Below are 23,093 nucleotides of genomic sequence, written 5' to 3'. Positions count from 1 at the left end.
GAGAAGAGAGAGAGAGAGAGAGATATATATATATATATATATATATATATTAATTATTCTATATTATATATAATAACGTGCATTAAGAGCGGGGGCGGATCCGCTATTTGTCAAGGGAGGGTTTACGTTTCATTGTGGTTCCTAATAGAGCTTGGTATCTCCTCCCGCCCCCCCCCCCCCCCTTCCACCTACACAAACAGGCACTGGACTTCGGCCACTTTATGCTGAAAGTCCTATCTTATGTCGAAAACCCTCTTCCTCTGCGGAGGGCTAGACACAGTACGTAGGTGTGTGCCTGACGGGTGCGAATTTTTTCCACAGGCTGATGGATGCGACCATTTTTTGCTAAGTATTTCCGAAAAGATACGACAAAACGAATTAAAGTTGAGTCGTAAAATCCATCGACGTCAGGCACGACAGCGCAACTCGAATGGCCAGCGATCGTCGATGGGAATGTCCCACTGTTGGGGGCATTTTTCAAAAACATACTCCAGTGAAACCTGAGGATGAGTTGCTTCTAATAAAAGCACTGGGCAGTATCAGTGCAGCACCGTCAAGATGTAATAAAGATATCAATTTTGATTATTTTCTAGTTCAAATTACGTTCTCCGCGCCTTGTAACAGCACTATCTAAAGCTACTACGTTTTTTCCAACAGTCGCGATCACCGTCGTGACGACAATGGCTGTGCACACCTCCACTGGTATGAATAAAATAACGCTTGTGTGGACAGGTTACCAAGAAATTGGTTGGTTCAAGTTTGAACCAGTACGTCACATGGGTCACGTGATATTTCCATTTCCAAAGACAAAATACGCCTCGAAAACATCCACTATAGTAAACACCATAGTGGAGAAATCCGAATGACAGAATATCGTTTGGCTGAGCTCGCGGAGAATGACTCATGTTGGCATATTTTTGTGTCTAAACAGTGTTTCAAGTTTTTTGACGTTTATTACACAAATAGTGATGTGTTGCAAGCATTTCAGAATACACATTTTGGAAAAAGCAGAGAAATGAAATGCATTGCTTTCATAGTGGTGAGCTGGGAGTTAAATGAGATTTCTCCCGTCGCGTCGGCTACTTCAAATAGAGATTCTTAGTTGTTCAGAAGAAGCTAAACAAAACTGGTGTTACTGTTTAAATCGTATACGTTTGTTCTAGCCATGAGTAAAAGCACAAAAAAGGCCTGGCACTCCCTTAACTTTCGTGCGACGAAACAAGCAGAGAGCTGCATTGTATAGGGCGCTTGCCTCAGAGTAAATGTTTAAAGCGAAAGCAGCAACTTTTGCACGAATTCCAAGTTGTGATGAGTTAAGAAACATAGCATGACGCGAGTGTTAAAATACTAGGGGCTTTTGCAACTAGCAGAAACCGGCGAAACCAGTGAAATCCGTAAACTTTTGGCGTGATATACTATCCGGTAGTATCTAGTAACACATCTGGCCCTGGAAATGGTAGAATGTTTGTTGTTAACATGGAAATAGACAGATCTTGTGCTGCATATTTTGAGTAACATGATGGAATAAATGCGAGTAAACCCGAGTAAGATTAAAACTAAAACTTGGAAATATGGCTTAGGCGATGCATAAGTAAAATGGATTCCAAATGTTTAATGATTGGGTGATACTAGATACACGGCGCCGCCGGCGCGTAAAATACTGCATTCGGATATAAAAATTGAAGGGTGTGTTCTATATTTATATCGGGTTTTGAGCCAAATAGCCATCTTGAAGACGATTTGGTGCAGCTCCCAATCCTGCTCTTCTTGACAAACGCTCGGGTGGGGGGGGGGGATCGAATTGACCCCCTCCCCCGAAGGTTTTTCCAGAATGGTTTCCGAACGGCACGGCGTAGCCGCGCCAAATTTTGCATAGCTTTAGAAAGTTGAATAGCGGATCGTTCAACATCACAAATTTACATGTACTTTCTAGGGTTGCTGACCTATGGCAGGTCAAAGTCAGGCCGTGGTTCCCGGGGAAGGCAATTTCTAGGGAATGGTCCAATCTGATACAATAACGGAGTACTTGACGAAGCCATGCATATCTGAGACGCTATCTTAGGCACTACAAATATTGGATGAGCAAACTAAGTTGAACTAAGGTCAGGTATGAAGGTCAAACCAAGGTCACAACCAACCTGATTTATTACTCTAGGGCTTGCTGTATGATAGTTTGTGATGCTCATTTCGAATTTATTGACAGCAGGAGCCGCAATATACATCTTCCATTGACTTCTTAGAGGTCAGGAAAGGTCATTGACCTAAGATGACCCGGGTCGACATTTTGTTTTATGGACATACTGCCTAGCGTAATATCTGTCGCTTATTCAAATGCAAAACTCAGAGCAGTCTTGTATGATTTTGGTCACCATGACCTTCAAAGGGTCAAACAAGGTCACTGACCTCAAATAGGCTTTTGACATCTTGCTTAGAAACAGTTTCCTGGGTTTTGGGGGCACTTTAGAGACCAACCTGGAATTTTACCTTGTTTGATCTTATTTGACTTGAAGGTCATGGCCTAGGAAGTTCAAACTTTGACCTAAGTGAGTTCACGAGCAGGTCAAGACACCCTGCAAATTTGGTGTCTCTAACTTTCTCAGTTCCCGAAATATCAGTGGGGTCAAATTGCCCCCGCCCCTGCACCCACCCGGGCGAAGGGTATCTAGCCGGCCACCCGGGCGCGTGTTAAAGACTTAAAGCCTTCTAGTTTCTGATGTACGCGCTCGTGAAAATGGGAGAGTATTTCGTGGTAGTATTTCAAGATCACTTGACATTCATGACGTGATAATAACGTCATTCAAATCCTGCCATTCCATAGGCCGCGCGGCGATCAAGGCGGAGAAAAATATAGTGGTGAAGTAGTTCATATCTAGCGTTCGTTAGCACGATTTGCACATATAATGGCCGTAAATTGGCTCTCAATCAATGTTCTGCAATGCACGATGACGTAATCAAACAATGGCATGTCGAAAAGCATATCTACTAAGAAGAGAAATGGTATTATTTAGAGCAGTTTTCTCTGTTTTAAACAATACCGATAGTTGTCAGTGCGCTTGTTTAATCATATATCATGTTTGCTTCGATATCTTCAAATCTGAAACATTCCTTTTGATCGGAATACACGGCTGCTATAATCCGCGGTGAAACCGCCAAGAAAAGTCGCCATCTCGTATATCTCAAACTTTGGCGTCCAGCATTGTTTGGTTGCATCAGTGCTCAACCAAGTGTGTCAGTAGCATGCGTAATTTTGTAGCGGTGAGGACGCATTTTTTATTGTTTTTTTTGCGCCCTCAGTTTTATCGAGGGGATACACAAACACTGCATGACCAGCGGCGCAGGCAGAAGCATAGTATGAGAGGGTCGCCGCGGTGCACAACGGGGTACTGCTGGTTGAAACGCAGCAGGGAATGTGATCCCCAGATCACCTAAAAATGTGTTTGGCTGGATTTAGCCCACTTTTTATAGATCCATGTTCTTCTGTTATTGTTCATATCAAACTACTAGTTCGGCCGAAATTCGGAAACTTCATTCCTTACAATCTTGCAGCGAAATATCAACTAAGACAGGTTTAAACATGCGCGCTCGCAGTCTAGGAGAAAGAGCACCAACGCCAGGCTTTGCACTTTCCATGGGCCTGTCGGCCTCGCTCGTGGTCGTGAACGGCACTCAGTGCCATTCTCGACCACGAGCGGGTGAACACGACCACTTATCCAAGTGCGATACTTTCGAACGTTTTATGAAATCATTTGGTACATTTCTAGAAGACATTCCGCTCCGTAGATTTCACCAGTGCGATATTCCGATTACTGCTCGGAGTGGATTAGCACGTTCAGCACCATGAACTCATGACGCAATGGCGTAATCTATATTGCCCGTGTCGTATGAACTGTTCATAGAACCTACGCCCAAACAGCGAAGGTGCAGTTTACTGTTCAGGAGGAGCTGGACCGGCACCGACACGGTGACGACCTGCACAGTGCATGATGCATCCCTCTGAGGGCCTCCGAATCGAACAGCGAGCCCCCGGTCCCCGTATCTCCGGAGTGGCAGCCGCAAGGGATCACGGACTGGGACGGAAGGGCCCCTTCCGTAGGGGCCGTCACTGACTCAAAAAGATCCCTACCAGTGCCGGGAGTCTAGTAATTGGTGCCGAGACACCAGTTCGGCTTATCGGTCCTTGCTCAAAACAGTGCAGAGCGTCCCTCATTCCGCGCTGGGGCCTCTGACTGACACAGGGCCTCTCCACTGTCTCACTGTGAATACAAACTCTTGCGTTGTCATTTGTCGTATATCCTTGCATTATCAAGAGAGTTTTACCAACCCAAGAGCTTCTTTGACATTTGAGAACCCGTACCCGTCCATGTTCAGCGAAATGTCCCTGACAGACTTGGGACCCACTGCCAACCCAAGGTACTCTGTAAGGCACTGTGGCCCCCAATAACCACAAAGGGTTCTTCACAGTTTCAGTGGTCCCAACCAATCCAGGAGGCCTTTTGGTTGTCATTTGCAGGCCCCGGCCTCGCCCCTGCTTGGCAAAGGAGCACCCAGGCTGCAGACCGGCACGGAACCGACTGTTCAGTATTCGTGGCCTAAGTCAGCTGACTGATATAGAGCCCCTCACTGTCCTAGACAGGCCCCGATTGGTGCGAGAAGCCTCCTGAATGACATTTTAGGGTTTGGCTTTCGGGTAGGCCATCCTTCGTATGACATCCAACCTGTCCTTCGGGTTCTCCCTTGATGGTCGGTCCCGACGGACCGAAGGACCTAAGGGGCCATGTGTCCGTGTACCTCCCCCTTCTTAACTCCTACCCTCCTACCTGCGCCCTCAAAATGGCGAGACCTTTGGAATTGGGTTCCTGATCAAAATGCAGATTTTGCAGCCATTTGTATGGCTTTCTGGACTTCGTCGTCGCGTGAAAATTTCAGGTCTTACGTCCTTAATCATGTGTTCTGGAATTGAGTGCCTCTTAAAAATGAGGGGGGTCATGACGCCCCGAATTAAATATTCCGGCGTACATTCGCTTTAGTGGCCGGTGCAGGATTTCGTCAAGGTAAAAATGATAAATCGGGATTTCCCTGGATTTTTGTTCTCTTAAAATGTAAGGTTTTGGGTCTTTTAAATAGCCAGACTGGGTTTGCCGTACATTGAAATTGGAAAGGTTATGGTGCCTCTCCGTCCGGTAGAGCGATCCTGGATTTTGTCCGGGTGTGGTGGCCCTTAAATGTGGTGCCCCTTGAGAATGAAAGTGTGTGGCCTTTTTTGTAGTGTCCCGTGGAGTTCGGTGCCGCTTGAAAGCAAAGGTTATGGTGACCCGAAAGGAAAGTTTTGTTGTTCCTTTGCCGAATGGGCTGATGTAGGATTCCAGGAAGTGACGCGGCACGAATATTGCAGTGCCCCTGGGGTTTGGTATCGTTTAAAAATGAAGATGTGAGACCCTTTGTGGTGTCGCTGACATTTAGTGCCTGGCGAAAATAAAGGTTATATGGTTTCGAGAAGCCGAGGTGGAAGTTTTGGAGTACCTTGACCAAGAGATTTGGGTGGTCCGAAGGGCCACCAAACTGCGTTTCCGCGAGGGTCGTACTGAAATAATCTTTCCATTGAACTGTGGTTGTAAAATTTTCTTCAAGGTACTGAAAATGTGGCACTTGCCCGATTTGAGGCTATATTTGGGGCGGAGCCATGGCCTGATTGTCCCACTAGATCCGCCCTTGCCCCGGGCGACGGGTATGCCTGAACGTGTCCAAAGACATTTGGGGGATTACAACATTCCCTGAGAATTTACGTAGTATGTAACCAGATTTGGTAGCAATGTGTTCAGCTCCTAGCTCCAAGCTTCAGCTGCCAAATAGTCACTTGTTCGGCTGTGGCGATTGTGGATCGGGGCGGTTCGCGCTCGTTCTGTGTGCGAAGTATTTATCACAAATCCAGAACAGATCCAAGACGATGGCTGACGAGAATGTGAATGGGAATGAGAATGGAAATGTTCCAGAAGTCGAACTTATCATAAAGGTGAGTGTGCACTAGCTGCTACCTGTTGCAGGTGACTGGCAGTAACGAATTTTGCGGCAGCCACGACGCACCAACTGGCATGACATCGCGATTACAACTGCGGTTATCTTGACTTGAAGCTGTACTTAGCGGGAAATAATTTGCTCTCCTCTGAATGGCTTCATCAACGAGTATAGTGTATGATGATTTATAGGTTAATTCAGGTTAAGGCTTGTGCTAATCCTTGTGCTGTTGATACGTTTTTGTCTCAAAAGCTAGAACAATATTGGGAGGATGAGCCCAATATTTGAAAGGGACAGTGGCACTAAGAGGAACTGTGGGCCTGTGAAGCATTTAACAGGCATCATTGTGGTTGATATGATGGTGAGGGGACTGGTTCTATAGTGGGGTGAGGAGTAGGGGATATGTATGTCAGATGCAAACCATGCCCATTATTGATGTTCAGTATGTGTTTGTTTTATGTTTCACAGTTATTTTGTAGCAAAGCATTGTAGTTCATGTCTTTTGCTGGGGTGTGGACACATGATGTGGATGGAGAACAGCTTCTCTCTCAGATATGGAGGTGTTGTAGATGCTAGATGTGCCATATTCCACCCTTTTGTACCTCCTGTTTATCATTTTGTTGTAGGAACTAGAATGTAAAGCCATTTGCTTCTTCTGAGATTGTTTTGACATTGGCATGGTTAAGTACAAAATATCTCATATATCCCACTCACAGTCCTTGAGAAAAAGTCTCCACATGTTGCTTGCTCTAGCAAGTGCAGAATTGTGTTCTAAACTTGGCATTCTCCTGGTTTGAGGTGCACATGCTGTAGTGCTATATGCATTATGGGAATGTGTTAACCTGTGGCATTTTGTTATACACATAGCAACTGGCACAGTGAAAGCAAATGTTTCAGATGTAAAGGCTCAAAGGTTTTATTGATTTACTTAACTACAGTGGCATTGCTGCAATATTGGCATGCAAATATTTTTAAAGTTCATTGTGTAAAATGATGTCTGATAGCTTTCATGCAGACTTGGCAATGTGTCATGTTATCTGATCAAATAAATTATATGACATGATTTGATCATTCCTGTGCTTTTAATGGAACTTGGCAAAACAGCTGCAGTAATAAATAAATGATTTATCAGAGCTAAAACAAAAAAGCCCAATCTCAATTTGGATCTGGTGGATGTTAGCACTCAATTGTATATACATGCTGATATGTAGGTACTTGTATTAGGCTTTTACAAAAAGACATGGTAACTAGGGCATCACAGCCCTCATGTTCCCTTGGCTATCTATAGGTAACAGGTTTGACCTTTGTACCCAGCCATTGGTGTCTGAAGCCACCCTGTGAACTTCCCTCATGAGCCACCCTCATGAAAAATCTCTCTGTTATTAAGCGCACATAAAGCCATTTTCTTATGCCTCCACATGATGGGTGGAGCCAACAGGTCTGTGCACTTCTGTTTGAAGGATGACAGGGCTATCTTGCTGTTGATCAGTTTTACTTACAATGTAATCAAGGTTATGTTTATCTGTGGTTTGGTATCATGTGTGCAGCATCGCTCTGGCATAAGTACTGTTAGACCTAAAGTGCAACAATGGTATTATCATTTTCAAACCAATTCATGTTCTGAAATATGCTCTCAGGAGATAAAAGTGAGATATGAATACAATTTTGTGAGCTGCTGCCAAGTTACCCAGCAGAATATTGGATGGCTGCATAGATGTTTCAAACATGGACAATTTTGGGTACAACTATTAGGTACTAAACAAGACAAGTTAGGTACAGCTCACAAAGCAATGTCTTTCTATCCCTGCTGATCTTTGCACCCTGTCAACAAATGGATGCAGTGCTGTTTGATGTTACTGAGTTTGAAGAGCACAAGTAGCCATTATATCTGAATTGAGTGCAGAGTAGCCTTCTGCATATGTAGCCCATGGTGCTTCTCAGGGAAAGCCGTCAACTGTGCGGCGTGCCCGTCTTGGCCGGAAGGTGACGAGGGTGCGTGCCGTTACGGCTTCTGGCTCCGATCCCTGCTCATGAGCGGCTTGTGGCTGCACCGCGGCCTAATCCGTTTTTGTCCCGCTTTTTCCGGACTCCCGTGGTCAAAATGGTTGCGGGTAAAAGTCGAGAGTCATCAGCAGAATGCCCCGTCGTATTCTCCGCATGGTCTCCAAATCCCGCGTCAAGATCTCGGTTGCGTCACGTTCCCGTGTGTCACGTACGGCCTGCTCCCGTGCGGTGCCCGCTCGCCGCCCTTCACCGGGGTCGGATGTGCGGCGAGGTGCTGCGTCCGCTGCCGCCCGGCGCCGCTCCAGCCCGCGGCGGCGGTACGCCCGGCTCGGCGTGCAGCTGTCGGCGGCGGCCGGCGCGCTGCAACGGCCGTCCGCCGCCAGACTTGGGCGGCGGTTTTCCGGCCGGCACGTGACTCACCGGTGACGTCAGCGTCAGCGCCGGCTGAGCCGGGCCGGGCGGCGCCGCCTTCGCCGAACCTATGCGACGCCACCGGATAAGCCGCTGCCGGTCGGGGACGGCCGCGTCCGGGTGCACCGCGCTGTCTCCTGTCCCGCAGGCCCGGCCGCCGGTGCGCCCTGCACCCGCGCCGTGCCGCTGCGAACGATACGCTCGAGTGGGACGCGTCGGAGCGGCCGGAGCCGGCGCTGGCCCGCAGCTCCGGCGCCGGCCTACGCCAGCTCGGTCGCGCTGCGGGCCGGGTCGGGTCGGCCCTCACCAGGCGGTGCGGGCCGACAGCGCAGGTGACCGGCGGCGCGACGGCCGGCGCCATACATGGCGGCTGATTTGCAAGGCTCCGAGTTACCCGGCGGCCGCGGCCGGGCCAGCGCCGTGTTGCCAGGACATGCGACTGGTGACAGGGAGGCCAGCAGCTCTCATCCCCCCACCTCCGCCCGGCCGATCAGCACCGGATTCGCACTCAGCAGGCGACGCCGCGCCAGGCGGCAGTGTGGGGTGACGGCGACTCCTTTTCGACAGCGATCGTCGAAATTCAGCCCAGAAATTTGGCCGTAGTGTCACTTGACGTGCCAATTCGCCGGTGTAAGTGGACGAGGAACAAGCGTACCATTAGGCTGCGCTAGTTCGGATTTAGTGCCTGTACTGAACGGGCGGAAGCACTTTAGTGTGCAATCCGACCTTTAAGCGCGGCGGCCCAAGTGCAGGCCTAATGTCGCGACTGTCCACGTTAGCAGCGGCCCGCCGCGCGCCGCTGATTTAATGAGCCAGCCTCGGTGGAGGAGACCGGCGGGCTTCGAGGCGTGTCTAGCTCTGGAGCCGGGTCGATTTCCTTGACGGACGGAGCGAGCCGTGGCCCGTCGCGAGCAGCGCGAGGCCGCGCGGCGCTTGTCGTGACGGGTCATGGGCGCTGCTGAACTGGGGAGTGTACTGCAGCGCCCCTGTCACTGTGTACCAGTTTGGAGCGTGTCACCTCGCCGGCGCGGTCGCCGGACCGGCCAGGTTCAGGTCCAGGCCCTGCTCTCAGCCCGCGGGCGTGGGCTGGACGGCCGCTGACGCCGCTGTTAGTGTTACGGTCTTGAGCATCGCTCGGTTGCCAGCCGGCTCCACTGACGCTGGTGTCATCACTCGGTCGTCGTGATAAGTCCATCCGTCCAGGCGCTTCACAGCGCTGAATTATCGTCGCCACCGGCGCGCCCGACAGCTCCGATTAGCTTGACCTCGGCCTCTGCCATCCCTCTCGCTCCGCATGACCTGAATTGAGACAGCAGCATGCTCGAACAGACCTGACCTCAGGTATGCCATGTGGTTTTGCATTGGTGTTTGGTGCCCACGTTATTGACCTGGCCCTGAACTCAAGCACGTGCCGTGTATGAATGGTCTGCTGATCGCGTCCACATGTGAGCCTGACGTACCACATGTCGTGATGTGCAGTGGCTGTCGCGTCGGCCTCGGTCCCCGCTCCGTCGGCTCGGCGCCGAGTCGGCGGACCGTGCAGCGTCTCGACTCCGGCGACACCGTCCGCAGGCCGCCTCCGCCGGCCCGCCTCCGCCGGCCGCCGCGCGGGGCGACGCGGCTGGGTTTCGCCACACGCAAAGGCCGCGCCGGCTCATCCGCGCGGCCGAACCCCGCCGAGCCCCTCAAGGCCACGGGCGTCGCGCTGTCGAGCCGGGCCGGGCCGAGCGGGCCGGCGGCCCGGCCGTCGGTAGGCGCGCCTCGGCCGCTGTCCACTGTCCATCGTCTGCTGTCCACTATCCGCTGTCCAGGTAACGGTGGGCTGGTGGCCGGTTCTGATGGCGGACGCTCCCCCGCGACGGGTGTCTCGTGATGGCAAGGGGCCCCTGATGACGTCGTGTCCCTGATGGCGAACATCTGTTGAAGATGAGTGTCTTGGGGACGGATGTCGCTTGGCAACGGAAGTTTGCTGATTACGGACCTCTATTCATGGCGGTCATTTCTCAGTGAAGGGCGTCTGATGGCGGGCATGCGTGGGTGTAGGAATCTGTTGAATGGTGGTCATCTTGGCGACGAGAGTCTGCTGATGACGAGCCTTTCCTGAAGACGGGCGGGCGCCTCTTGGAGACGAAAGTCTCCTAAGCATCAGTCTTGTGGTGGTGAGAGGTCTCGCCGGTGGGCATCCCTGGGTGGGGAGGGTTTTCCGATGTCGAACGTCTTCTCATGACGAAATTTCCTGGTGGCTGCAGCCTCCTGATGTCCAAAGCCCCGCGTTGACGTGATTCTTTTGAAGAATAACCCGTGCGTCGCGGTGACGAAGGTCCGTCGAAGACGAGCGTGCCTGGAGACGAACGTCTGATTACAAACGGCTGCTGTCGCTCGCCTGACGCCTGACATGTGACTGCTGATGACGCCGCGTCCCGATGACGCTGTGTCCCCATGACGTGTTTCTCCGTGTGGCGGTTGGCGATGAGTGACTCTGGGAGGCCTGGGACGGGCCGGGCTGGGTGCGGCGGGGTCTGACTCAGCCGGGCCGGGCCCCCGCCGGCAGGAGGGCGCGCCGCCCGCCCGACGGCTGCGCGCTGACGGCATCTCCCGCACCCAAAGCCGCCTGCGCGCCCAGCGCAGGTACGGAAGCCGGCAACAGAACACAGCGCGTCTGGAGAACCGGACTGGGCGGCGCAGCAGCGAAACTGCGGGCCTCCTCTCTCCCCCCCCCCCCTCTCTCCCCTCTCTCTCCCTCTCTGATATAGGTGTCCTTGGCTGCACGCACGCTCATTGCCCCTCGTCGACAGGCTAATGTTTATACTCGTGATGAGAAATCATAAGGCGATCGCGGGGTTGCGTGTCGCGGTGCTTTTCCGGTGCGCGGCTGGCCGTTGTTCGGCGGCCGTGTAGGTCGTGTCGGCGTCCTTGACCGGCGGCCGGCGGCGGCGCGCGCTGACGTCACCGTCCGCTGCGCGCCGTGTTCGTCCGTCCGTTCGGCGGGCGCCGTTCACCGCCACCACGGGCGCCGCCGCCGCCGCCGCCGCTGGCCGGCGGGCCTGTTTTTGCCGCGTCCGGCCGGAGCGGCGCCGCTGGCCGTTCCGTGCCGTGATTCAGTTAGTGCGCCGTAATGAGTGGCGCTCAGAGGCGGCGCACGGCCGGCGCGTGCCCGCCAATCGTCCGGCCGCGGTCTGCGGGCGTCACGGCTGTCGGCCGCCCAGCCGGTCGGCCGGCCGGAACATCGGCCTCCCCCCCGCCAGCGTCCGGGGTTGTCGACGGTTCGCTTCGCCTCTGGGTCATTGGGGGAGTTAGAGTGGCCCATTGTTCGTTGAACGGTCCACTTATTTGCTGGAGAGCAAAGTCATGTAGCATGTCCCTTTCTGTTTCATGATAAAGGGACACTCGCACCGGCCCGGCGCTGGCTGTTCCCTCCTCCCCCTTCACCGTCTGTGATAGCTGACCTGAGCCGCTGTTTGTTTGCACATACCTTCACTTTCGAGGAGTGCGCGCGGGCCGTGCCTGCCGAGCGCAGAGTCGGTCCTGATGACGCGGCTCTCCTGCCGGCCGCTGCCGCGTCAGCTGGCCAGCGGCGTGAGGTGCGGAGCCGGAGCCCCGTCATTCCCGCTGTGTCAACAGCTGGCCCGTTCACATATGCTAAGTGCGCCGTGGAAAATTGTCTGTACAAAGTCCTTGTAGCGGAGTGATGAGAAATTTACATAGAGGGATGGTGACGGCGCAACGGCGCTCGTGTTCCGCCGTTGCGTTGATCTCGCTCGCCTGCGTATCACCTTCGGATGGCCGCTTGCTGCGGCACACATTGGTGTGCGCGCGCCTTTCACTGTAGCGGGCTGCGGGCTGGAGCCTATCAGGCCGGGCATTGTGCGACTGCGGCGCGTCAGTGTGCGGTGCAGCGGGCGCGGACGGCGCGGCTGCAGGCGGAGCCGCCGGCGCCGACCAGCCCGGTGCCGGGAGGGCTGCCGACGGCCAGCGGCCGGCGCTGGGGCCGGCCGCCGGGCTCCGCTGGGCTGGGCTCGGCGTCCCCTGAGCAGCGCAGGTCATGTGCGGAGCCTGGCGGATCTGTGCTGGATCCCGCTCCAGGGCACAGCTCCGACGCACAACGCTGAGATTGGTCAGAGGCGTGTCCGAGATCCGGCTTGGGCTGAGAACAGATCGGCGCAATTTTCAGTCGATTGTAATTTCAAGTCGGCTCCAATTTCGAATCTAGGAGACCTGGCTTACCTCCGAATTTGACTCCGACAGTCGATTCGGTGACGGCGGGGTGTCGCACTGGGCATGAGTCCGGGAGAGGGCGCATTGTTTGGTCCGGCGGACGAGGAGAGTGTATATGAGAGTCATGTGTGAGATGTGGAGAGTGTGAGAGTATGAGAGTTGGTGTATAGAACTGCGGGGTGTGAATATGATGCGACGGTGCATAGACCTGGCCATACAACAGTAGGCGAGGAGTCCATGGAGCACGGTGTCCCTGACCGCAATGCCACCCTGCGAGTTAAGTCCGGACCGCACGTCCTACAAGTCCGAGATATCTGACGGGCGGCGTTCGGTCTCGTACGACCTGATACCGGTTTGACGTGGAGGCGGTAACAGCGGGCGCTCGTGGTCGATCAGATGTGGTAAAGTGGGAGCTTAGCGTTCGATACCGTCCGAGTACTGGTGAGTGATGCAACTCCAAGTTGCGCGATCTTCATCGGCGCGCTTGTTTTTCTTGTTTTTTTTTTTGCGTTTTCTCGCCAGCGTCTCAGCACAGGCCGTGCTGGGCTCTGGCTGTTGTCTGCTCGGCCCGGCCCTCCGACTAGAGATGCCTCGCTGTGGCAGTCGTTCTTCCCACCGGAGACGCCCCGCTGTGGCAGTCGCTCTTCCCACCGGAGACGCCTCGCTGTGGCAGTCGTTCTTCCCACCGGAGACGCCTCGCTGTGGCAGTCTTCCGTCTGACCGGGGACGCCTGGCGGTGGCAGTCTCAGCAGTGATGATCGCCCACCGTCTGTGTTTGCGGTCGGCGCCTTAGACGAACGCCGCCCACCTGATAGCGGTCGGCGCCGGAAGTGGTCCGCTTCCGGCGTGTGCCAGGGCCGTGCGCCCATTGGACGAGCCGTAGCGTGAGCGTCTCCACGCTGCCTGCACGCCATCCGATGTTGTCGGCAACGGTGCCCCCTGTTCTTCCGGAGTGCCATTGCCCGGGCACTTATACATGTGTAGCCATTGAGAACGTATTCTGTGTCATGCCATAATCACAGCTACCTTGGAAAGTTAATGTTTGGTTTGGTGGCCCATGAAATACGGCTTGTCAGAAAATCGCTGTGAACATGTAGCTAGCTGGTTTGCGGCATTTTTTCATTCGTGAGGTGTTACTACTTTCATGATAACGCGCGCGGTTGACGTATACTCTAACAAGAGATGTGTTTAACTTTAGTCATGGTGATGAGATCTTGTAATAGCAGACGGTCTGTAGATCTGTCGTAAGCACGCCATGGGTGAACATCGGAAGGTAGCCCCGAGTCCTTTACGGTACTACAATTCCAGACGTAAGTGGCGCCCAGGTGCTGACCGCAGGTCTCTGCGGTACAGAGTCTGCTCTGCTCAGACTTTGTACCGCAGAAGTACCGCCGCGTAGGTCGGCACGGACGGGCGGCTGGGGGGCCGATTCTGCTATCATGTCGTGATTAGGCTATCATGACGCTATCAGCACCCGTCACACCTCCCCCCCCCCCCCCTCCCCCGCGTCGCCGAATGTCGGACGTGACGCGTGGCGCGGCAGCGGCGGGCGGCGCGGCCCGCGGGGGCTGACCCGGCGGCGCGGCCGTGTTCAACGCCGCCAACAGCGGCGGGCAGCGCGGCCCGCGGGGGCTGACCCGGCAGCGCGGCCGTGCTCAGCGCCGCCAACAGCGGCGGGCAGCGGGGGCGGCGGCGGTCACGCAGCTGGAGGCCTCTCAGGACCGGCGCGAGCTCCGACCTTGGGCGGCGACGGTCACGCAGCCGGAGGCCTCTGAGGACCGGCGCGAGCTCCGACCTCGGGCGGCGACGGTCACGCTGACGAACTGACACTGGGCTGGAGCGCTGGCGCCGGCCGCTCGCTCGGTCTGAGACGGAGGGCGCATGTGTATTGTCGTGTGGGGCTTCTAATTGCGTTAGCATTTGCCGTCGCGTTGTCATACCGACCGTAGGGGGGCGGGGAGGGGAGGGAACTGAAGCTCGATGGTGTGCGTAGCATTTTTCTTCATTCGTCACACGCGCTGCTTCCCTTAAAACCCCGACGCCTCGCGTATGACCAGACTGTGGGCATTGGGAGAGGTCGGCGCCTGTGACCTCCCTCCAGTCGGTGGGCGAGGTGAGCCCGGCGGCGGCAGGCCGCGGGTTCCGGAACCAGGCCGCGCTCTCGGTACGGTGCGAGCGGCGCGGGCTGCAGCCGGAGCCGGGCGCCGTTTGCAGCTGACGACCCGTCGGCCAGCCGTGGCGGGAGCCGCTGAGGTCGTCGGCGCGGATGTGAGTCAGCACACCTGCTCACCCGGCGGCACATTGTGAGCGCGTGTGGGGCCGTGACGACGACCCCATACGCGGAGACGCCGCAAGCGGAGGCGTCCCCGGGCTGGCACTTCCTCCCGGGGCTGACGAGTCCCCGCTGTCTCCTCCCCCCCCCCCCCCCCCCGGGTGGGCCAGCCTGTGGTGGGTGGAGCTGGACAGATGATGACGCACGGCTGCAGCCCGGCGGACGTCAGCCGTCCTGCAGCCGGTGTATGACGATACTGCTGGGAGTGGTATAGAACGGGGTGCAGCTCTATATTTGTATGCCGCCGTTGCGACCTCCGAAAAAAACATACAAAAACCGCCACCAGATCCCCTGAAGTGATGTTTGTGGAAAGCAGCGTCCGCGCTATGTCATGTGCGCCGCAGTTTTCTCTGTATACGTCTCATGTATCGGGCGCGTTAACCCATTGACCCCGTGCCTATCAATCGGTTAGCGCCCCTGCCAGGACTCAGAAGAGCGTGTTGTCACCATGCGGGTGAGCTGCCGTAGTGTGCAGTCCGACTGACGCGGCCGGTCGGCTGTGTTGCAGGCCTCGACCATCGATGGCCGGCGGAAGGGAGCGTGTCTGTTCTGCCAGGAGTACTTCATGGACCTGTACTTGCTGGCCGAGCTGAAGACCATCTCGCTCAAGGTCACCACCGTCGACATGCTGAAACCGCCTCCAGATTTCAGGTAACGGAAGCTCTAGTAACCCTTTCGGCCGATAGATGGCACATATGGGTTCTTGGGTCTGATCCTCGGGGGTTCTATAACCTTGGCCTGTTTTCATCCTTTTTGTTGGAGATATATCTGTTCCCAGTGTTTTCAGTTCAAACGTGACTGGTTTCGATTGTTTTATTTATCATCTTAAATCGTAAAAACCCTACATTTGATTCATTGGCTTCATTGAAATGCAGATGGCGAGCCGTTTCGTCGCCTCATCCAGTGGCGAGTAACTGTGTTCGAGACATTGTAAGATAATTAAACTGATGAGATCCAAACGACTGCTAGGCGTCTGGCACACACGTGTTCCCATCGTGGCTGTTAAAGCAGTGACGACCTGACTTCCCAGGGTGCACTCTTGCTTAACGGTACCTCCGACGGCTGGGAAATAGAGCGAGAATAGTGGAGCTGCGTGATCCTCAACAATCGTCCCCAGCGGGGTGCGATTCAAAACTCCAAACTGCGAGCGCTTTTCTTGCTGCCTCTCTTCCTGGCTGACTATTGGCTCGGTACATATTTGTATGCAGTATTTAAAGAACTCGTCCATTTAGCATACAAACGCTTGGAAGTTGACCACGGTCCAGAAAGCCTGGCGGACGACCGTCGGAGCGTGGCCGGCCCCTTCCGGCCCAGGTCGGGTCGCCGGTCAGACGTGGAGCCGCGCTGCGACAGGTCATGAATCTGTCGGCCTCGAGCCGTCCCGGCGGGCCGACCGGCGCTATCGGCGCTGATCCCGGCAGCACCGCTATGCATGGGATCTGTCGCCGCGCCGGGCTTCACGCTCCGTCACCGGCGGCCGGCGGCGGTCCCCGCTGACGTGGACCGCGCCGGGCCGCCACCGCCGGCGTGGTGCGAAGCGCCGCGTATGCAGGCCGTCGTACTCCCGCCGTGCTATACATTTATGGGAAATGGCCATAACGGAACGTCATGGCAGGGTCGACCCCGCCTGGCCTGTTATTAGACGTCCGTTGCAGCTCATGTCTAAATGCCTGTATGAATGAGATGCGGAGCCGATCAGGCGCCAAACCCAGTGCTGAGAAACCAAGCAAAGAGATGTAAGTAGTTGTAGATGTAAAATATCATGATCCCTAGCTTAGAACTTCTCCACATCAGTGGCAGACAGCCTTGGCCTTGTTGGGACACCTTCCCAGGCGTTTTAATTTGACGAACTTCACTTTTGTTGAGGTAGTGGACTGGGGCAGATTAAACAGTAGATGGGCCACTGACCTTTTCACTGTGTTTACAGTCACACAGATGTTTGCCATGGAGTTGTGTGTCCTTAAAAGTACTGGCGGGCTCGAAATTTGATCTAATAGTTCTCTGAACATCCCGAATATAGTCGAGATATGACGACCAATTCATCAGGCTGCATGTCTTCCAGTCTTTCCAGCATGTTTCGAAGATAACAAATGTCGTGAATTCACTGATATTCAGTTTGAATATGGTCCGGTCCAGCCGGTTGTGTAAAATCGCAAATTGAGTTGTCGATGATTTTAGCGTTCGTTTCTTCATTTCGTTTTTCCGTCGTCCAGATCTTAAAATTCATTGTTTATAGTCTCCAGGCCGCCACTTTCATCACGCAAAAACCAGTCAAATTGAAACATACCCGCACGCTCGTCTAACATTTTTCATCGCGTAGTGTCGGAGGCTGTCAGGCTCGATCGCCGACCTGCGGGGGGCCCGCTGCCGCTGACGGGGCCGCCTGCGGTGTGCTCCAGGTCCAACTTCGACGCGACGTCGCCGCCCATCCTGGTGGACAACGGGCTGGCCGTGCTCGAGAACGAGAAGATCGAGCGGCACATCATGAAGAACGTGCCCGGCGGCCACAACCTGTTCGTCCAGGACAAGGAGGTGGCCACCAAGATCGAGAACGTTTACAGCGTGAGTGCGCGGCGCCGGGCCGGCCGCTCGTCCGTCACGCCCGGCGGCCGTCGGCCATCGCGGCCGGCCGCCGGCCGTTACACGCCTCTTTAGGCTGGGCGTGCGGCTGATGGTGCGGCCGGGGATATGGACGGTGACGAGGCGCGGCTGCGGCGGCGCTGTGACGCAGCGGGGGTCGGCCGGGGTCGGCCCGTGGCGACCGAGCAGAGCGCCGAGTGGCTGTGCGGGCGTAGCCTGGGGTGTGGTGGTCAGCTCACGGACGATCTGTGACGGGGGAGGGGGAGGGCGGCCGGAGCGTGCTCGCCTGTCGCCTGGGTCCCGCTGTAGTGCCGCCGCTGAGGCGAGCGCTTCAGTTTACCGAGGACGGCGGCAGCGTCAACATATAACTAACGGGAACGCGTCGGCTGTGTGGTTTATCCCGTGGTTTACTGCGCTGGACCGCCGTTGGCCGCCGTCACTCCCGGCCTCGTTCCAAGCCCCGTCTATCTGGCGGCGGGCAGCATGCCCGTATCGCGCCGTCGACGCCCGTCTGTGGTATCCATGGCGGCGTATGGGAACGTAGCGACACCCGCGGGCTCGTGGCTGCGTCGGTTGTATTTCCCGCTGGAGTAACTCCTCGGTTAGGGGTACTGTCGGTCCTCGGGCGCCGTGCAGCCGTCGGAATGGCCGTGGCTTCTCATCTCCTGATAAGGTCCAGATCTCCTGTGGCCGCCTGTTTAGCTGATGGAACCCCGCTGTCGCCGCGGGGGGGGGGGCCGTCGCGGGTGCGTGCTGACCTGTGTTGGCTGATTGGAGGGCAACTGCCGCCGAGCTCGCTGCTCCCCCCCCCCCCCCCCCCGTCGCATGCTGTTTCTGTAGACACCGCCGGGTGCCGCGGGGGTGGGTCACCGCCTGGTGAGTGTGTCTGTGGGCCGACGCCGGCTCCCGCTCTGGTGGCCTCGGACCCGGCTCTGGCTCTGGCTCCGGCTCCAGCTCCGGCTCCGGCTCCGGCTCCGGCTCCGGCTCCGGCTTGGCTCTGGCTCCGGTCATGACTGGCGCCGGGCCTGGCTCGGGAGTAATCCCGGCGTTGGCCAGATAGTGGCCGCGCCCGGCGCAGCCGAGTCGGGCCGGATTACGGATAACGAGGCTATCAAGTGCCACGCGTGGCGCAGTCGGGAGCGCCGTGCGGTACAGTGGCCTCACAGGCTCTCGGGGACCAGCGAGGCAGACAGTGGAGGAGCATCGCGAAATGATGGGGCACTTATGGATTGCAGACAGGCTCGTAACACTGACGCCGTCTCTGTTGCCGAGGGCGTCGGTTTGTGGTGTTCCTAAATCGCCGGCGCTCATGTCTGTGCGTTTGCCTTCACAGCAAGGTATTAGCGCTGTGTTATTTGGTAGACGCACTCCTATCCCTCATGACGTGTTAGTGCAGCAAGCATGCTCAGTCTGATCAGCCTTTCCACAACAGTTGGCGTCCATGACAGCCGTCGGCTTCCGTGTTGAAGCTCGCATATTTCCCCCGGCAGAAATTCAAGCTGATGCTGATGAAGGGCGACGACCACTCGAAGCAGGTGCTGCTGTCGGTGCTGCGCAAGATCGACGAGCACCTGGGCCAGAAGAAGACGCGCTTCCTGACGGGCGAGACGCTCTGCTGCTTCGACTGCGAGCTGATGCCCAAGCTGCAGCACATCCGCGTCGCTGGTGGGTGACGACGGCACGGTCAGGAGGCTGTCCCTGGCTTGGGGGGTCAGGGGCCGCCGACCCGTGGCGTAACGGCGACATTGTCAGGAGGCTGACCCCTCCTGACAGGGAGGGGGTCAGGGACCGCCGTACCGCGGCGTACCGATGGCGCGGTCAGGAGGCTGTCCCTTCCGGGCAGGGAGGGGTCAGGGTCGGCGTGGCCTGGAGCGACGTGTGTTACTTTCGGTGTTACCATAGTGTACCGTCAAAGATATTGCCTTTGCTTTGCCAAGTATGTCGTTTTATTGTTGTTTTTGATATTAAAGAATGTCTCGACATGTACTGTTAAAAGAAATAAATGGGTTGTTTGGCCATAGCTGGGTCGTGACAAGTTTGCTGCGAACAGTCTGCTGCTCGCAGCGTTCGTATGTCTGCACTGCGCCTTCATCAGATGGCATGAGGCTCTGTACATGCCAACGTGGCCGATATATGTGTTGTTTTGATCACCAGCCTTCCTTTAAGCCAGTATTAGATGAAGCGGCTGCTTGAAAAATGAGCGTATAACCTGGTGCAGTGTACGGTTGGCCCGTCATTTCTCTATTTTAGATCTAGGCATCGTTATGCCACAGGTCAGCGCGTACGTTTGTGCGGTCATATTCAAGTGCACTGACCGAGCGCGTGTTGTGATTCGTGTTTCAGGCAAGTTCTTCCAGGAGTTCGAGATTCCGTCCGAGTTTGAGAACCTGTGGCGGTACATGCACCATATGTACCTGCTGGACGCGTTCACCCAGTCGTGTCCGGCCGACCAGGACATCATCAACCACTACAAGCTGCAGCAGGTCAGCCAGCGCCACTGCCGCGGCGCCAGGCCGCTCGTCCCCCGCACAGCAGGGCGCCTGCGCTGGCTGTGCAGGGCGCCGCACGCTGGACTTACTCCAGTCGTAGCGTCCCATGACAGGTTCCTGGGGTCCAGGCGCTCTGCTGGGAACACTTGCCGGGGCTTCTAAACGCTGAGCCCCACTTGCCGTCGTGTGTGTGGAGGTGCTAGCGTCGACCCCTGACACCCGTCGCGCCGCGCCGTCGAGCGAGCGGTCCCGGTGGCGCTGACCGCCGCTCCGTCCCTCTGTCTCTCCCCGCCGCCGGCCAGGGAGCGGGGGCCAGCCGCTGTTGCGTGAGTACTCGGCCGGCCTCGGTCCGCCGCCCCGCCCGCCGGCTGGCGATCCCACGCGAACTCAGTGGGCGGGACTCCCACGGCAGGCTGTGTCCTCAGAAGCGTTTGTCTAGCTAGCCTCCACTGGCAGCCGTCGCTATTTGCCACGCCCCACTGAGTCAGGAAAAGGTCAGGTCTTCAGTACCCTGCCAGGGTTGAGAGGTCAGTTTCTGTTGGTTGAATGCATCCTCTTAGAACTGCTCATGATGCCGGCGGTCTCACACCATTATGCCTCGCCGTGTGAAAGGCTGTCGCTGAGCGCTGTTGCGTCTCTCTCGGGGCCTCTGCGTGCGGTCCATCGCCCGTGTGTGGAGCCGCCGCCCGCTAACGCCACCCACCGTCCGCAGGGCACCAAGATGAAGAAGCACGAGGAGCTGGAGACGCCGTCGTTCACCACGTCCATCCCGCCATCCGTGCAGGTCGAGTGAGCGGCCGACAGTCCGTCGTGGCCGCCGCCTCCGCCGCCCGGCCCAGTAGAGGTCCAATAACGATTACCGCATATACTGTGTACGCGCGCGTTTTGTGGCTGGGTTGGGAGAAAGTGCCTTCAAGGGGGGAGCGGGGAGGGTGTCGTGGGACCTCGGGATCGCTTGCGCGCCGGTCGGTGCACCGCTCGGCCGGTCCGGTGCTGTCGGTCTGTTACGAGACACCGATTCGAACGCGTTCAGCCCGATTTGGCCGATGCGCGGAACCGGGCCTGAGTACGGACGTCCCCGAGCAGGGGTACGGACGTCCCCGAGCAGGGGTACGGACGTCCCCGAGCAGGGGTACGGACGTCCCCGAGCAGGGGTACGGACGTGCCCAAGCGGGGGTACGGACTTCCCCGAGCCGGGAGTACTGACGTCCCCGAGTCTGAGTATGGACGCCCTCGAGCTGGGAGTACGGACGTCCCCGGGCCAGGATACGGACTGCCCCGGGCCAGGGTATGGACGTCCCCGGGCCAGGGTACGGACGGCCCCGAACCGGGTACGGACGGCCCCGAACCGGGTACGGACGGCCCTGAGCCGGGTACGGACGGCCCCGGGCCAGGATACGGACGGCCCCGAGCCGGGTACGGACGGCCCTGAGCCGGGTACGGACGGCCCCGGGCCAGGATACGGACGGCCCCGAGCCGGGTACGGACGGCCCCGAACCGGGTACGGACGGCCCCGAACCGGGTACGGAAGGGCCCATGCAGCCGGGTACGGACCGGCCCCGGGCCAGGATACGGACGGCCCCGAGCCGGTACGGACGGCCCCCGAACCGGGTACGGAACGGCCCCGAACCGGGTACGGACGGCCTGAGCCGGGTACGGACGGCCCCGGGCAGGATACGGACGGCCCCGGGCCAGGGTATGGACGTCCCCCCCCGGGCCAGGGTACGGACGGGCCCCGAACCGGGTACGGACGGCCCCGGGCCAGGATACGGACGGCCCCGAGCCGGGTACGGACGGCCCTGAGCCGGGTACGGACGGCCCCGGGCCAGGATACGGACGGCCCCGAGCCGGGTACGGACGGCCCCGAACCGGGTACGGACGGCCCCGAACCGGGTACGGACGGCCCTGAGCCGGGTACGGACGGCCCCGGGCCAGGATACGGACGGCCCCGAGCCGGGTACGGACGGCCCCGAACCGGGTACGGACGGCCCCGAACCGGGTACGGACGGCCCCGGGCCAGGATACGGACGGCCCCGAGCCGGGTACGGACGGCCCCGAACCGGGTACGGACGGCCCCGAACCGGGTATGAACGGCGCTGTCTTCCGTGCACGACCCCGGGTGAGGGCGTGGCAGGCCCGGTCGACTAGCTTCCGCCCATGCATTTCTTTTGCTCTGTCTTGTATTTCTGTCCCGTTTCGCACGTCCAGTGACCGGCTCGGCGCCTGCTTGGGGAGCCCAGCCGTACCCCTTTGATGCTGTACTGTACTTTCCTGCCACTGTCCCTTGTACGCCGGATGCTCTTTTAGGACGCTGCAAACCTAGCCCCGCAGCGTAAGCTAGGCTAGAAAATAAGGTCATTGACGACACTTGAGGTCATGCGTAGTATAGGCGGACATGCTGTTAAGTTGTAGCGAAAATCCAAAATCTTTTCGCGGTTACTGTTTTTAGAGACCTTTGTTTCTATTTTGCCTGCCTTTGTGTATTCACTGGGCTCGTAAGAAAAATGCAAGAATGCAATTCCATTGTTCACGTTTGCCATTGGGCGATGATGTCCCTACTTATTTCCTATTAAGTACCAATGCGTTGAACGTCGGTCACGCCCTCGTCACAAAAGCAGCACTGCGTGGCGCCCGTTAACGTCGTCGTGTTGCCTGGGATGCACGAGGTTCGTGAAATATATGCTGTCAAATGCCTTTCGCTCTGTTGACCATGGGTGAACGGCTCTGCCTGGCGAGCAACTCGACGGCGCAGAAAGTACCGCTTAAGCCCGGTTCGCACTGCAGGCTACACGCCGAACCGGATTACCACCAGGGTGGCGAGAAGTGCTGAACTTTTCTCTAGAACTGTAGAAGTTCCTCAGATCTTGGGAACGGATGTTCTTCAGAGATTCTAGCAGCAGTTCACCTGGCAGTGGCGAATTTGGCTGAAATAGAGGCGACGACGATTAGGAGAGGCACGTGATTGGTGGTCAGCATCTGCAAATTATGTCCATGCACCATGATGTCGATGAAACTGAGGCAATCGGAGAACAAACAGAATACACTTGGCA

The 23,093-nt window shown here is 56.9% G+C and overlaps 1 protein-coding gene across 1 annotated transcript; it reads left to right on the top strand.

Moving 5' to 3' along the window:
- The first annotated feature begins 5,859 nt into the window (after nt 1–5,859).
- Nucleotides 5,860–21,569, top strand: LOC119100766 (chloride intracellular channel exc-4). Its single transcript, XM_037223895.1, has 6 exons — nt 5,860–6,010; nt 15,483–15,625; nt 17,374–17,536; nt 19,045–19,219; nt 19,898–20,037; nt 20,756–21,569. The coding sequence occupies exons 1-6, from the start codon at nt 5,945–5,947 to the stop codon at nt 20,834–20,836; spliced, it is 768 nt and encodes a 255-aa protein (XP_037079790.1). The 5' UTR covers nt 5,860–5,944; the 3' UTR covers nt 20,837–21,569.
- Nucleotides 21,570–23,093: the final 1,524 nt, after the last annotated feature.

Source organism: Pollicipes pollicipes, unplaced genomic scaffold, assembly GCF_011947565.3.
Source record: "Pollicipes pollicipes isolate AB1234 unplaced genomic scaffold, Ppol_2.1 Scaffold_4881;HRSCAF=5763_pilon_pilon_pilon, whole genome shotgun sequence".
NCBI classification, from domain to species: domain Eukaryota; kingdom Metazoa; phylum Arthropoda; class Thecostraca; order Pollicipedomorpha; family Pollicipedidae; genus Pollicipes; species Pollicipes pollicipes.
The sequence above is the reverse complement of the archived record's forward strand: the minus strand, read 5'-3'. Positions and strand labels throughout refer to the sequence as shown.